The sequence below is a fragment of the Electrophorus electricus genome, chromosome 10 (genome assembly GCF_013358815.1).
Source record: "Electrophorus electricus isolate fEleEle1 chromosome 10, fEleEle1.pri, whole genome shotgun sequence".
Lineage (NCBI taxonomy): Eukaryota > Metazoa > Chordata > Actinopteri > Gymnotiformes > Gymnotidae > Electrophorus > Electrophorus electricus.
In genome coordinates this window covers 14,868,585-14,884,341 of record NC_049544.1, presented here as the reverse complement: position 1 = coordinate 14,884,341, position 15,757 = coordinate 14,868,585, and the positions used below count along the sequence as shown (strand labels likewise).

Sequence of the window (15,757 nt, the reverse complement as noted above, 5' to 3'; positions counted from 1 at the left end):
CAAACAAACAGCCCCTTATGGAACTATAATTAGTTGGACAATTAATGATTTCTTAAATAAAACTATTTATAAATAGTTTTATAATATAAAATAAAATTATAAATATTTTATAAAAATACTTACTACTTGGGTGCAGATCCGTTGTAAGTGAGTGCCTGAGGGCTCTAACCCACTCCTGTTTGTTCTGGGGGCTTTTCCACTTCAGCATTCATAAACATGCTTAGTGGGTTTCAGCTAACTGACTCCATACTGACAACAAAAAAATTATTAGAAATATGTTTCAGGGACCTGTCCAGCTGTCAGGTGGCCATTCACAGAGCACATCTATGCCTATATTCTGGGTGCCGATTTTGATTTGTTCAACATTTTTTTAGTTATAATTGATTGAGTGGTAATCTTAGGTTTGCTAGTTTGTAAGCGATTGCTAATCTCCCCAGTGTTTTAACAAAGTACTAATCTCCGCTACTTCTTTACAAGGTACAAAATAGTTGGTTTTAATGCACTTAAAATCATTATAGTTCTGTCTGTATCTCTGATTGATTTATACTGATTTTTATCCTCTTAATGACCTGCTTTACTGGCAATGACACTTCTTTGGTCCTCATGTGGACAGACAACAGCACCAGACACTAAATGTAAAAGGCACATTTAAAAATTGTTTAAAAAAACCTTTAGACCTTTTGTTATATCTGTTGTGCAGGAAGTAATGATACAACATCAAATAGTTGGCTGAGATATAACTACGCAAAGTCCAATTACTTATTATTCACTGAATTAGGAAGAATGTGCAGTTTAACTTCACATTCATTGTTTCATTTTTTATAATTTTTTTCACTGTGCAGTTATTGGCAGACTGCACTCTATGTTGGTATGACTTTTTGAATGTACATGTTTTCCTTAACTGTGCTACATTATTCAGTCTGTTCATTATGTGCACTATTTTGACCAACTGTTGCTTCATGGCCATGTCAGAACCAGCGCAGTGGGCCAAATATGTTGAGTAAGTATCCACTCTTTCTCTGTCTAGGCATGCAAGCCTCCCTGGACTGAAAGAGGCTGTGTCAATTGCTCTGTACCTCTTTCTTTTCTAGCTCATAACCCTCTTTGACTGTATTGACCTCTGAACTGTGCCCTGTTTGTCCTGATGTAAAGCTTTGCCAGGTGTTTGTTACCTTGCCAACCTCAATTAGCAAGTAAGTTAACAATATGACTGTGTCAAGCCCATGACTTTGCTAATTGCACCTCTGCTATGCTACATCGGAATGAAATCATGGTATGGTTGTCATATACCGTTCTGCGTTCCGAAAATTTCATTAAAACAACTGACTTTTTAAAAAGTAATAAAATGTCAGGAATGGCATAGAGTTTTCTGATACAATTGGCCAATACATCTGTTTCAGAAGAACATGGGTTAAATCCTATCTATCTATCTATCTATCTATCTATCTATCTATCTATCTATCTATCTATCTATCTATCTATCTATCTATCTATCTATCTATCTATCTATCTATCTATCTATCTATCTATCTTGTTTGATCATTGGTTCTTCTTGTGATACTCTTTTTCATTCTACCTACCTGTCTCTCTCCCTGCCTCTGTGTGTCAGCCAGCTTGCCTGTCCATCTGTCTCCTTGTCTGTTTGTGTGTTGCTGCCACGAACCGTCCCTACAGACCACTGCTCTGTCAGCCTGTCTGTGGGACTACCTGTCTGTCTCTCAGTAAGTCTGTTAATCCTTTCCAGCATCAGTAAGGCTCCAGAACCTCAACTGTAGTCAGTACATGCTGTACATGTATTGGAATGGATAGAATGGATTTATCCCATGTTTATGACTTTACAGCAATATAGTTTGCTGTATTCTGAGACTTGCACTGCAGTGTAAGTTACCAAAGGGAGTGAGACTTTTGCCAAATGCATTCACCCTTAACACTAGACTCTTCTTAACCTTGTGCACTATCACCCAGCATTCCAGACAGGGCTTCAGCTTTACTCTTTGATTAGGTGTTCATTGGCATGTAGCATGCAATGAAACACTATTTTAACCCAGTTAAGTTGTACCTCTCAACACCTTGTAACCCTAGGCAAGGACCAATTACATTTGTAATGTTAGAGGAGCAGTGATGTCTTACCTGCCCAACAAGTTAAAACCAAATAATTTTAAACACCCAGAATAGGAATTAAATAAACAAGATTATTAACTATCATTTTGGTTCTGATGACATTTAAATATCATACCTTATTAGTAAGTTGGATCTTATTTCGAATTTTACCATTATTTTTATTCCGTTAGCCTAAGCTTCATTGTGTTGAGAGGTATGATATTATAGAGCAGAATTCACACGAAAACACATATAGTGCATTGAACCTAATTAAATGAGATAGAGAGACAGAGGTAAAGAGAGAGGGGAGAGAGAGGGAGAGAGAGAGACAGAAATATGACTGTGCACTTCAGAATGCTGCATCCTTCATATCACTCACCATCCAGTCTGTTGGATTGTCTCTTCCTGTAACTGTAAAGTGATGTGCTGGATTTTAATGCCCATTCTTGTCTTGATGATTGCTAATTCATCAAGCAGCTACTGTCAAAAGAGCTTGCCATTTGTGCCTTGGCGGCTGCCACAGTACTGTACATGTGCTTCTCATGTCTTCTTTGGCAAACGCACATAACCACACTCAATCACCCCTGTACCCCCTGTCCCCACATCACAGCTCCATGTTAGTCTTGTGTCAATTTCCTCCCCTTATTTAACTCTGTTCTTGAAGTTTGTGGATCAGGCCATGTTTTTAAAAAGGAGGGGAACTTGCCTCTCTCTTTTTTCTGTACCACTGATTCTTACTTGTCTGGGTATTTGTCCACCCCTATTTCTGCCCTGCCCCTTGCATTCTGCTCAGGTATACCTTCACTGGGATTTATACATTTGAGTCATTGATAAAAATTCTGGCGAGGGGATTCTGTATTGGACCATTCACCTTCCTGAGGGATCCATGGAACTGGCTGGATTTCAGCGTGATTGTCATGGCGTAAGTACATTTCCCTCTGGCCTTTGATTATCTTCAATGACCTCTTTAACCCCTTTTATCCATCTACCACCATCTCCCACTGAATTAACGCCTAAATTAAACCCACTCATAGCATTAGTGCTGGTAATTATAAATAGTTGCATTGGTCTGATAAAGAAAAAAAATAATAGGTCAGTGGAAAAAGAAAAGTCTTTTTGTAGGATAACATTAATTGGTCACATATCCTTCAGTGAACTATGTTCATATATGTGTATTGTCTTAAACACACGTCATGGAAGCTTGAAATGTATAATCAGTTACCCTGTCCATGAACCTAAGTTCCAAACACGTTGCCAGAGCAACAGTGGTAAGCATACATTTTGTCATATTCCCCTAAGTGTTTGTGTTATACAGTTGTATTGTTAACAACTCTGTTTCTACCTCATATATGTGGCTATATTTGTTTCAGTATTTTTTTCTGTATTTCTGTTGTACATTTATATAGTTTTAATGTATATTCAGAGCATGACTAAGTGAGACTGAGGTCTGTGCAATAATTTCTAAATCCATATGAAATCATTTTATGTAATGGAAACGTATTATTTTTGTCATGCTAATTTTCCATTCATAATAAATGGTAAGGAAACATACAAGAGACAATATAGTTTGAATTCAGTTATTAAATCAATTGAAATATAAATAAACTATTAAAAAAAAAACAGTCCAAAATATGTTTTCTGTTCAAAAATGGTTCCAGACTTCATTAAAACATTTTACTGTAAATATTACTGTAAATACAGAAACTACATACCTTGCTTAGCTGGATGCTTCTCGAGAGAATATAGAAAGAATGATTATAAAGAGGTGTGTGTGTATATATATATATATATATATATATATATATGTGTGTGTGTGTGTGTGTGTGTGTGTGTGTGTGTGTGTGTGTGTGTGTGTGTGTGTGTGTGTGTGTGTATATATATATATATATATATATATATATATATATATATATATATATATATATATATATATATATATGGTCAATTTATAATAACAGTAATGAGTAACAACAGCCTGTTGTCACCCAGTAGTAGAATTCCCATTGCTTTAAAGAATGTTTTTGTAATACAGGTGTTTTAAATGCCCTAGCAATGCTTTCATCTCTTTATTACATGGTTGTCCACCCATTCAAGCACTAAGGCTGCCTATCTCTGGTCTTGAGGTGGCCTGTCTGTGGCCAGTGATGAAGTGCTTATTTCTCATTGGCCTTTACAGTTTTATTTCTCTTCTCTGAACAGGGTAGCTGTCCTTGAACTGGATGCTTCCATTGCTACAGATAGATTCTTAGGCCATACTGTAGCCAATAAGTCACGTCAGTGTCGGGTCATTGACAGGGCCTCTGGCCACCATTCCTGGCTTTATTAAATCCAGACTGATGATTGCAAAACAGATACAAGTGGTGATAAATGATAGAAGCTTCCCCCTCCAATCCAGGTTCCTATGGAAACAAAATAGCTGCCCTCCTGTGCTTGACTGCCACACATCTGAGTGACACATCCAAACATAATCATATTCTTAACACCGCCCAGGCCTTGTCCCTGTCTCATCTCCTGTCACCACATGTGATATTACCAGTGGTGCAATCCCACTAGCCCACCCCCTCACCGACCCCTCTCTTACAGTAATTCGATTATTCAATCAGTGTAATGGGTCAGAAGAGATGGAACTCGATATATGACTAAAGCATATCTGGGTTCAGAAAGGTTTGATCCCACATCAGAAAATAAAAAGGGCTGGTGGTACCTGCTTTCATTTCTGATCTTTGGGACAAAAAGTAAAATATGTCACTTACACTGTTTTACTTCGTTCCTCTCCTTTCCTTTTCACTGTTTCTTTGCATTGCCTTTATTTATTTTTTTTTTTTCAAATAATTGTAATTTGATTCTGCAGGTTTCTAACTGAGTTTATTAAAGTAGGCAATCTGCAAGCACTTCGAACGTTCAGAGTCCTCCGAGCTTTGAAAACTATTTCAGTTATTCCAGGTAAGGGTTCCTTGTTCCTGCATTCTGGGAAACAGGCTGCAGTGTCGCTCCTTGTCCAGTCCAGCGCAAAACTCCTTTGAAGTCCAGCTGCCCAACGCATCTCCCCTCAACACTGTCCTCTCTAAACATCCCATTACCATATTCCCAGACCAATCCCTCCCTGCCTCCCTTTCCTGTGTTGTTTGCCTGTTGTTGGTGCTGTGTCATTGTGTGCGCTTCCATTTTCGCTTATTGCAGATATGTTACTGAGTTTGTGGACCTGGGCAATGTCTCAGCATTACGGACGTTCAGAGTCCTACGAGCACTGAAAACTATCTCGGTCATCCCAGGTGAGAGGGGCGTTAACCACTAAGGTCTCCTGTGCTACCTAATGGCTAAAAGCCTACGACACATTTCCTTTTCTTCCAAATAGCAAGGCTATTTTGGAAATCTGGCAATGCTGCATGTAGGCAATGAGACTTTTGTGTTGGGAAGCATAATGTAGCATAGGATGTTCTAGATTAATACTTGAATTGCCTACTGTGGCAGCAGAATTTTTTTTCTAGGCAATGTCATTGTAAACAGCACCATGTAGTAAGATGTGATTTTTGAATAATTAAAGAAAGAAGAAAACTATTCCTGCTTACCTTTAAGGGTCACTATAGAGTTCAGTTGACATTTGAGGCTAAAGTGTCATATAGATGCCTTCTGAGTATCCCCATGTTGTACAGTATAGTACTGTGAACACAGACAAGTGAAGTTAGATGAAGGCAGATGTTTCAGGTTACAGTTTGGCCTCCATCTTGTGGGCTCAGCTGACTTCAAAAGTCTCATTGGACCTTAGTGCTTAACACCTAACACAGGCATGGATAGCTTTAGAGTGACTTGCATGGTAAGCCCCAAGCATCAACAGCAGTTGCGCACTACAGAATGAGGGACCTTAAAACTGTTTTAGCTTTCAGGCAATAATTAAGTCTGCATTCAGCATTTTGATCGTAATTTGAGTTTGAACATTTTAACATAAAGAAAGGACAGAACATGTGAATAACTGAATTGATTGATCATATCCACTAAGAGATTATGTGAGAATCTAGGCTTTTATCCATTGCGTCTGCTGTCGATGAGTAAAGTCTGTGGAGTTTTCAGTAAACATAGAAAGAGTACACGTTAGCCTTTGTTGTGCATTGATTAGTGTTTTTGACTCCCTCCAGTTGTTTGCATTATTGTGAAATTCGGTTCACGGGTGGTGGGCATGCAAATATATATATATATATATAAGGTTGTTCATGAATAAGTTGTCAATGCATTTCATTTACTTTCTGTTGAGATGTAGTATATGAAATATGACAGTATCAGTAACTAGACGTAATGGTAGTATAAAGTTAGAAAACTGCAAAGTAATTGAAGTTCTGTAATACATTCAACTTAATGATAACATATTTCTACTACAATTTCATTAGTAATTTTGCCTTTGAGCATTCATATCTTACTTGCTTGAGCCTCACTGCATTTAGCATGCTGCATGTCTCTAAGATGTTTTCATTTTTACTGCTTGGTGTTCCCTTTTTAGGCCTGAAGACTATTGTGGGTGCCCTGATTCAGTCTGTAAAGAAGCTGGCAGATGTCATGATCCTCACTGTGTTCTGTCTGAGTGTGTTCGCCCTCATTGGCCTGCAGCTCTTTATGGGGAACCTAAGGCAGAAGTGTGTTCGCACCACATCCCACTGCATCAACAGCAGTACACCCTCCTTTTACAGCAACAGCTCCTTCTTCTGCAATAACAAGACCTGGTCATCCATGGAAGAGTTCATCACGAATGAAGGTGGGTGCCATCAAACTTGACTAAGCGCCCATAAATCGCAGAAAAAGTTAGTATAGTATTATTCGTCTAACTTCTTTGTGACCACGGTTACAGGTTATGCGTTTGCAGTGTGTCACATTTGTTCTGTGTATTGGCTATGGCTCACTGGTTCAAAGCAATCAGGATACAGTGGTGCCAGGAGGAAAAGGGTAGAAACTCTGCATATGCTGTGCTGACTTGTCATTGGCTGCTCATGATCAGCCATATGTCACAAGGAAGTCTGTGTCTCAGCTGCAGCATCACTTGATTTGAACAGAACATATTATCCTTTTAGGAAAAAGGACTGATTCCTCTCTCTATAATGTGTTATTAACAGATTCGTGATATAGTTTCTATATCATATATCATTAGGAAATTCCTGATGGCATTACAATGGCTTTAGTGTATTGTTAGGAGAGTCACGATGGCATGACTATGTCTATAATGTATTATTAGGAGATTCATGATGGATTTTGTATTCGGGTACATAAACATATTTCCCAGTTCTGCTCCTGTGGCAAAAGATGACTTTGGTTTAAGTTTAAGGAAGACTTTACTTCCAAGGGGACCATTTCTTGATGAATCTACCATGGTTCTACCTACTGCCAAAAAAGGGTTACCCTACAGGGATACACACGCACGCGCACACACACATGCATGCACACACACACACACACACACCAAAAAAAGCTGAACTTGAACAGCTTCAATCAGCCCTAACATAGAGTATTGCCCAGCGGAGGTACAGGGAGTTCTCAGGAAAGTAAAATCCAGCAAATCTCCAGGTCCAGATAGCATCAGTAAATGGCTCCTGAAACTGTACTCCAGAGAGCTGACAGAAGTGTTCTGTCACCTCTTCAACTGCTCCCTGTTGGAACATACCATACCAACTTTAGGGAAATCTCCCATTATCTACCCAGTCTCTAAGAAGAGCAACCCCATTTGTAATAACGACGATCACCCTGTAACTCTAATATCACTTGTGATGAAGTCTTTGAGAGAATCCTCTTACCACCATAGCTACAGGAGACAGTGAATGGATTACTAGACCAACTTCAGTTTCCATGTAAGCAGAAAAGAGGTGTAGATGATGTAGTGTTGATGTTGCTCTATTACACCTATGAACAAATGGAGAGACCCAAATCATTTATTAGGCTGTTATTTGTGGACTTCTTCAGGGCATTTGACACTGTACAACTTCACTTCATAGATTATAATCTTCATAGCATGCATGGTAATCCACATCTTAAAACACCTCATCCTTTATCTTCTGACAGATAAGATCCAGAGAGTCAGATCCTTTGGTCACCTAAGTACTAATAAACTCATATCAACAGGCGTACCACAAGGCTCAATCATTTCACTGGTCTTGTTCACACTTTATACAGATGACTGTAGAAGTTAGTGCCTGAGGATGATGTATATAAAGTACTTAGATGACCCTGCAATCACTGACACCATCAACTCTGACTATTGGTAGATTTCAGAGAGCACGAGCACGTGGTCCCACAATAACGTCAACAAGCTTTGAATATTCTGCCATCCGTTTTTTCAACTTCTACACAGAATTATATTGTACATTTTTTTCCTCAATTATTTATTTATTTATACAGCAGATTTGTGTGTATATCTATGTATCGATTTTATATTTGCATTTATTATTTAAGTGCTGTTTTAAAAGGCATGCATTTATAGCTTCTCTTAAGACACCTAAATCTGCGCAGTCATGCTAACATGGCCAACTTGGGGTCAAGCTATTACCTAATGTTGTTCACAGTGTGTTTAGAATAAGCTCTCAGAAATTTCCCAGTAGATTCTTATTGTGTAAACATGACCTTGTTTCAATCTGCAGTTAGAACATTATTAAGTCCAACACTATTGTTGACCATGGCTTCTGTTAGCAATACGTAGCTCCAGCATCATAGAAAGGTATGGCTAATAGACTCTCAATATCATCACAAAGCCTTTCTGTAATATAATGAATTACTTAGAGGATTAGCATATTTTGGGTTGTAAATGGGACTAGGATATTAGGCCTGTCTGTCATCTCTTTGCCACTGAATGACAATGCTAGTAGGTGAGCAGACATCTATTTAAGATGAGATTTAGTATTATTTTTGGTTGGTCTCATTTTATTAGAATAGCAATTAGGACATTGCTGGCACTCAGAAACGTGACCTGCAGTATGAAGATGTAGGACACTGATTTAAATAGATGGTTATTTCTCCTGATGTGCCTCGTCATTTCATGATAATGACTAAAGTGTCTTCCAGTAACCTATTTGATTTTGAATGGTAGATGGTATTTAGAGGTCTTAGAAACAGGTGTTTTGCATGAAAATTTTATAGACACCCTCAACTTCTCCACCTATTGCACAGACTTCAACTGATGGGTAAATGCCACACACCCGATCTTCTAACTTGTTTATGTCCTATGTCTTTAAGAGGAGTGCTGAATAAAATAGGGGACAAGGCTACTTTTCTGTTCAATACATACTGTGGATGATGAAAAAGCATGTTTTAAAACATGACACTTTAATAATAGTTTTAGTGCTGCATTTGGGGAAAGACCATCAACATAGTTTGTTCCTCTTTCATACAGACTAACAATGTTATTGTCCAGAACAATAGCACCTGATCAGCACTCAGGCAGCGGGAACACTGTGCAGTCTGATAAGCACTGCCTCAGACTGGCTTGCATCCGAGTTCAGGCTGCACAGAAGACACATTTAAGGCCATACAGCTGAGAACATTACTGACAGCTGCAAGTTTGGGCCAGGGCAGCCTGCCAAACAGTGACCTGCCGTGGTCCAGCCTCTGTCGCCTAAATGCCCTACTCCAGACCTGGAGTGGTGGAGGGCAGGGGGGACAGTGTGAAAATGACAGGAGATAAGATGGAGAGCCTGGTAGAATGGGCACTGGTGCTGATACCAGCCAAGGCCTTTGTAATGGATTTTGTCCTCTTTGTGTATCATGTCAGACTTAATGTGCCATAACATCAAGCATTTAAAAAATCATTCCTTTTCTATGATTCTTTAGAAACATATGAGTTTTTTTTCCAGATGACAAACTTTGTCTTTTAACCAGCTAGGTTTTTAAAGGATATAAAAGTGTATTGTGTTTATAATAGAATACATTCAGGGTTTCTGCATGTTACAGGCTTTTTCTGCATGATGCAGGCTTATCGTATTTTTCTCATCCCCAGACAACTTCTATAAAGAGGATGGAGCTAAGGATGCCTTATTATGTGGAAATGCAAGTGATGCTGGGTAAGTGAAACATATTTAAATAATAACTTTTTTTGAGGGTGAGTGCTAGACGTCCAGAGCATTTTTTGACAACTAAAGATCAAACTTTAAAACACTGTATAATATTATATGCATCAGCCATTATGTTACAAACACATACCTTGTACCTGCATACTTTGTTCATATTTGTCTGTACATATATCTTATAAATGGGCGAGCAAGTGGCACACTTCATCAGTGACCTCATACCCCATTTACTACTGCCGAGTTTCTGCCCAGAGTACTACCACTGAACAGACCTTATTTGCACTCTGAAACATCCTCAACATAGCAGTGATACTGACATGCACGTGGAATGGAATCGAATTCTAGTTTGATATAAGAGCACATTGATGTTGCTGAGTTTTTAAAGCTTTTCAGTCACTGCTGGGCTAAGAGTGGTCAACCATCTGAAAATGCCCAGTGAGAATTGGCCCTGTGTCACAGACAGACACTGATAAAGGGCTAGAAGGTGTCTAACACAATTCTGTGCATATAAACAGATGGGCTATAGACTATAACTGTACTAACTACAAAGTAGGTGTTTCAGATAGGCTGACTGGTGAATGTATAATAAAATATAAATTCTACATCATGTAGTATTACCAAAAAATAAAAACATGATAGGTAGTTTTAATCATTTTTACTTTAGGTAGAAATAAAGATGTGAGCAAGAAAAAAAGGAGGGGGGGGGGCTCTAATGAGCTGATGATGTGATGACTTGAGTGGGGCTGGTCCTTGCTCTAATTGGGACTGCGAATATCCAGCTGCTGAGAGGTCCAAAGGGGGTCTGAGATTAGTTTGACAGTGGTGTAAGGTGCTAGATTGGGTTCCTGTCAGAGCATGACTAAAGCAAGCCTGGCTAGGTGGCTTTGACAGCCTGACTCAGCACAAGTACGTGTGCATGCATGAGTCAGTGGCCTTGAACAGCTCTCCTAGGCTCTGGATGGAACAGAAACCAACCAGCCACTAAATAAGACTTCTGAATTGTGCTTTCAGAAGGCAGAAGGTTGACTTGATTGCTCCTGGTCTTGCCTTTATCCTCTTTGTTTTTTGTTTTCTGTCTATTAAAAAATCATGGTAGAAAAACAAGTGTTTAAGAAGCCTAGTTACTGTGTTACTGTCATTTTACTATTTTACTGTTCTGGAAAGTAATTTTTCTATAATCAGGTTGAAGGAGACAAGAAGCAGGATGCTAGTGTGAGTGGGCAAATCATTAAGTATTACATTTTTTTAAATTTCTATAGTGAATAAAAGATACTAGGAGATATCACTGATGTTCACAACATAAATTTATTTACTCAAAATAACAACCAGCTTCAGGTGTTTTTGCTGATTTTACATCAACAGGTTCCTCACTGCTAGCAGTGGAGCTAAAGTTAGCTTGCTGCTATCCACCTGCATTTCAGTAGCTACTAGTTCTGTTTGAAGCTCTGCTGTGTCATTGTCTGACTTACACAATCTATTTGTGCCTTTTTGGATCCAGACCAACACTGTAAATTAGCATTAACATTACTTAGACTAGAATTAATATTATTTGTCTTGTACTAGACTTGCAGAAAAAGAGGAAAGTGTCACATAATGGGTAATGCAGTGTATGTAGTCATGAATCATCCAGAACATGATATGGCGAGAAAGAATAAAAAGCCAAAAAAGTAAAATGCAGAAGTGCTAGTACTGTGTACTGGTGAATATCATTGCATTTCAAGCATTGAGTCTCGGAGAAATGAAGCAGGAGACCACAGTGGAAAGCCAAAGACACTGGGAATCTACGAAATAAAGATGCTATCAAGGCAAAAAAAAAAAAAAAAAAAAGGATGTACAGAGAGCAGGGCAAATTAACAAGGGACCCCCCAAAACACACACACACACACACACACACACACACACATATACCCCTGAGGCTGGACACAGGACTGGACAGAGGACATAAGAAAAGATGGGAATATGGGTCTGAATAAAGGGTTGGATTGAAGACTGGACACAAAGTTGAACATGATATGGAATACAAGACTGGGAATGTATACCAACAGAGAAAGGACTAGACAAGGGGTTGGGAATAATCAAGAGATTGAGACTATGACCGGTACGAGTATATAGACAAACGAATACATAGGGATATGAATGGCAACCAGAACAAACACTGAAACAGAAACAGGAACAAAAATACTTCCAGGGACATGAGAATGCACAGACATAGCAGACTATAATGAAGGGTGTTCACACTGAACAGGAATCTGGACAGGTTGCTGGGTGGGAACTGACCAGGTGGTCAGGCAGTGAACTGGCCAGGCAACCAGCCAGGGATCTGAACAGTAGAAGTGCAGCTTCCATGTCTTGCACAGCAGGAAGCATGGTTGCCATGTCCTGGGTGGAAGGAAGTGCAACTACTGCATCCTGGCTAGTGTGAAATGCAGTGGCCAACAGACTCAGAAGCACAGTGGAGACAGGCACCAACTCAGAGATACAGGGACCAAAAGATGAGGAGTCTAGCATAGCAGGAAGCCGGGGAACTGGAACTGGAACTGGAATTCTCTGTGGAGCCGGAATAGGACCTGGGGCTCCTAGAGAGGCCGAGCAAGTTAGTGTGCTCTGCTTACTATGTCTCTGGCTGTCCCTTTAGGCCAAGTGAGTGGGGCACAAAGGAGCCAACACAGGAGCTGCTTGAGGGAGAGAAGCAGCTGCATGCTGGTCAGAGGCCCTGGATGAAGTGGTAGGCAGGGTAGCAGGAGACTTACAAAATGTTTCTCATACTTCGAAACCCCCTCCAAACTTCTTGCCTCCTTAGCTCTGTGATCCAATATTATATGTGCCTTTTGTAAAGCCTTGAGAAAAGTTCTTAAAACAGAACCTCCACTATGTCTAGAAGACTGGGGCAGGTTAAGTACAGCTTGCCCTGCAAGATAAAAGCCTCACACAAACCTTCCGAAGTAAATTTGCCCCAGGTGTTTAAAACAGAAAGCAAAATGAAAGATTTTCCAGCCTGGAAGGTAGAGGTTAAACCATCAAGATACAAACACGCTTCCTTGTGAGAAGAAGTCTGGCCTGGTGCATGCTTAGTAGGGTTGGGCTTCTATAATGTGGTTGATGGAGGCATGAAAGTAGGATGTAAGTGCAAGTGAGTTTTATTAGAATCCATATTGATAGTACAGTGAAAACCTAGGAGTATAGGAGAAAGTAAATTAAAGGGAGCAGGTAACCGCAGCAGAAAACTAAAGACACTATGAATATACAGTGTCTACTGAAGCTAACAATTTTAACTTTGCAGTGGTCACTTCATTTTTTCATGGTTGACCTCAGGGATATGGGAAGGTATTTTAAGTTGGGGGTGCTGAAATTTTCTTCAGTGTACATGACATATTCAGTGACGTCATACTAAAATGCCACATTGATTTTGTTTTTCCATTTAACTGAACTGGATACAATACATCAATATCTTGAGATATTGATAACGCAATTACTACAAAAGCATACCTCTCAAGTCCGAAGCATTGGCCATGAGACTCTCACATTTGGGAGACATACAACCAATCAAATCTCACACGTCACAAAAAGCTCTGCTGTAATATAGATGAATTTACTGCTTAGACTGTATTTGATTTGTTGCTGCAGCAGTACGTTACTTAGATTAGCCAATGAGATGTGCCGATAGTTAGATTAGCACCCCCACACCATCTCAAACATTGGAAATTTCTGACCTTGAGAGGTATGTATAAGTCACCTGTACAGCAACTAGTGAAGCAGGTGCAAAACCTTGTTATACTTGAAAACACAATGAGCATAGAGCATTAGCCTACATTAGTACATCTTAGTCCACAGCCTAAAGATTTGCACACTGTGTTTGTGTTATAAGAATGAGCTACAAACAAATCCACACATCTTAAAGCAAAATAAGTTGACACAGCATGGCGGAAGTGATTTTATTTTCTGTAGACTATACTATTTAGGAATAATGCTGATCAACTACTGCTGATGTCATTGTGAATATGTAGTAGTGAATATTTAACAATGGTGCTAAAAGTTTCAACTATTGTAGGGCTAATATCAGCTATCTTATCGGGAGCATCAGTCTGCTTTCTCTCATTTGTGTTGATAGTGTGACAGTGTTGCCGTTGGGGATCAAATTAATGGAAATTGAACAACTGCTATTTTTTGTTAATTTTGGTATGATAGGGCTCATGAAAAAATCTGAAATTCTTTTTGCAAACTACACAATGTAACATGGTTGATATGCTCAGTAATGTATGACTGCTTCAAACACAAACCTCAGTGACAAACATGATAATGCAATGTATAAATACAAAATAATAATGGAACCCCCCCCCTTCAAACAGTACAGAAAAATATTTATATGACCAAAATACTCTATTTTATATGCATTTTATTATGTCATTATATTTTAGTAGTTGACATTACACAAGTAACTTCAGCACCTTACCTGACTTACCTGACTTTTTAAAAAATTTGCCCAGCTTAATAGGGTAATATTAATTTCAGTTTTGACAGCAATTAATTTTTTAAGTGCATATTCCTACAATACACATGCATCAGTGGAATGTGAGACTTAATGGTAACAAAGCATATGTTGTACATGGTAATTTTATGAGGTCTTTGACATGACATCTAAACATAACACAGCTGTTTCTGCATTAACAGCTCTTGTCACTGGGGACTTCTATAGGGCTTAACGTTTCTCAGCAAGGGTATAGCACTGTCTCATGTTTCAGGTTGCTGCCTGAATTGCATGTAGCATACATAGCATGAGGAAAATCCTAGAGGAGGACTTGAAAAAGGGTGTGTCCAGTGTGTGAAGAATCTATAATGATTTTCTTTGCCCATTTCTGGTACTTGCAGAGTAGTTCTGGAGGGTGAAAAGGGGAGCACCAGAGACCATACTTCCTTAGTTACTGCAGAAAGTACATCCTGTGCTGGGCCTTTTTGAGGATAGAGTTGATGTTGCTCTCCCACATTAGGTCTTGGGAAATGGTAGTTCCCAGAATCTTGAAGGTGTCCACACATGGCTGTTTGATATTGTGAGGAAAAGCAGTGCTAAGGGTGTGTCCTAAAGTCCACTGTCATCTCCACAGCCTTGAGCGTGTTCCGCTCCTACTGAATATTGCACTGTTCTGACTGCACTAGAGCAAAATCTGTTTGACCCCTCATTCACTCTCAGATGGTGTGGGATACAGTGAGCTGGGAAAGTTTGGAGGAGAATATGTCTGTAATTATGGTGTTGAATGCTGAGCTGAAGTCCACAAACAGGATTCTTGCAAATTTATATGCAATTGGGCAGTCAAGGTGTTGCAAGGTGCCATCCCATGTTGACTGTGTCATCCACTCACCTGTTTGTCCAGTAGGCAAATTGCAGGGGGTCCAGCACATGTCCTGATCAGTAGGCAAACTGCTTGCCCACTAGACAAACTTCAGGGGGTCCAGCAGGTGTTCTTTGATGATTTTCAGGTGGGCCAACATCAGTCAAAGGACTTCATGACCATATCAAAGCAACAGGCCTGTAGTCATTAAGTCTTGTGATGGAAGGTTTCTTTGGGACCAAGATGATAGTGAAACATTTGAAGCAGAAGTGGACTTCAAACAACTCCAGGGATTTG

The 15,757-nt window shown here is 39.4% G+C and overlaps 1 protein-coding gene across 3 annotated transcripts in view; it reads left to right on the top strand.

Moving 5' to 3' along the window:
* scn5lab (sodium channel, voltage gated, type V-like, alpha b) overlaps positions 1-15,757 on the top strand; it is a 96,947-nt gene that overhangs the window by 21,392 nt on the left and 59,798 nt on the right. For all 3 annotated transcript variants that reach the window (XM_035530535.1, XM_035530536.1, XM_035530534.1), the window contains 5 exons: positions 911-1,000; positions 2,894-3,022; positions 5,281-5,372; positions 6,593-6,844; positions 10,067-10,130. In XM_035530535.1, the coding sequence (XP_035386428.1) occupies positions 911-1,000; positions 2,894-3,022; positions 5,281-5,372; positions 6,593-6,844; positions 10,067-10,130 (627 nt within the window). The remainder of the gene's footprint in view (positions 1-910; positions 1,001-2,893; positions 3,023-5,280; positions 5,373-6,592; positions 6,845-10,066; positions 10,131-15,757) is intronic.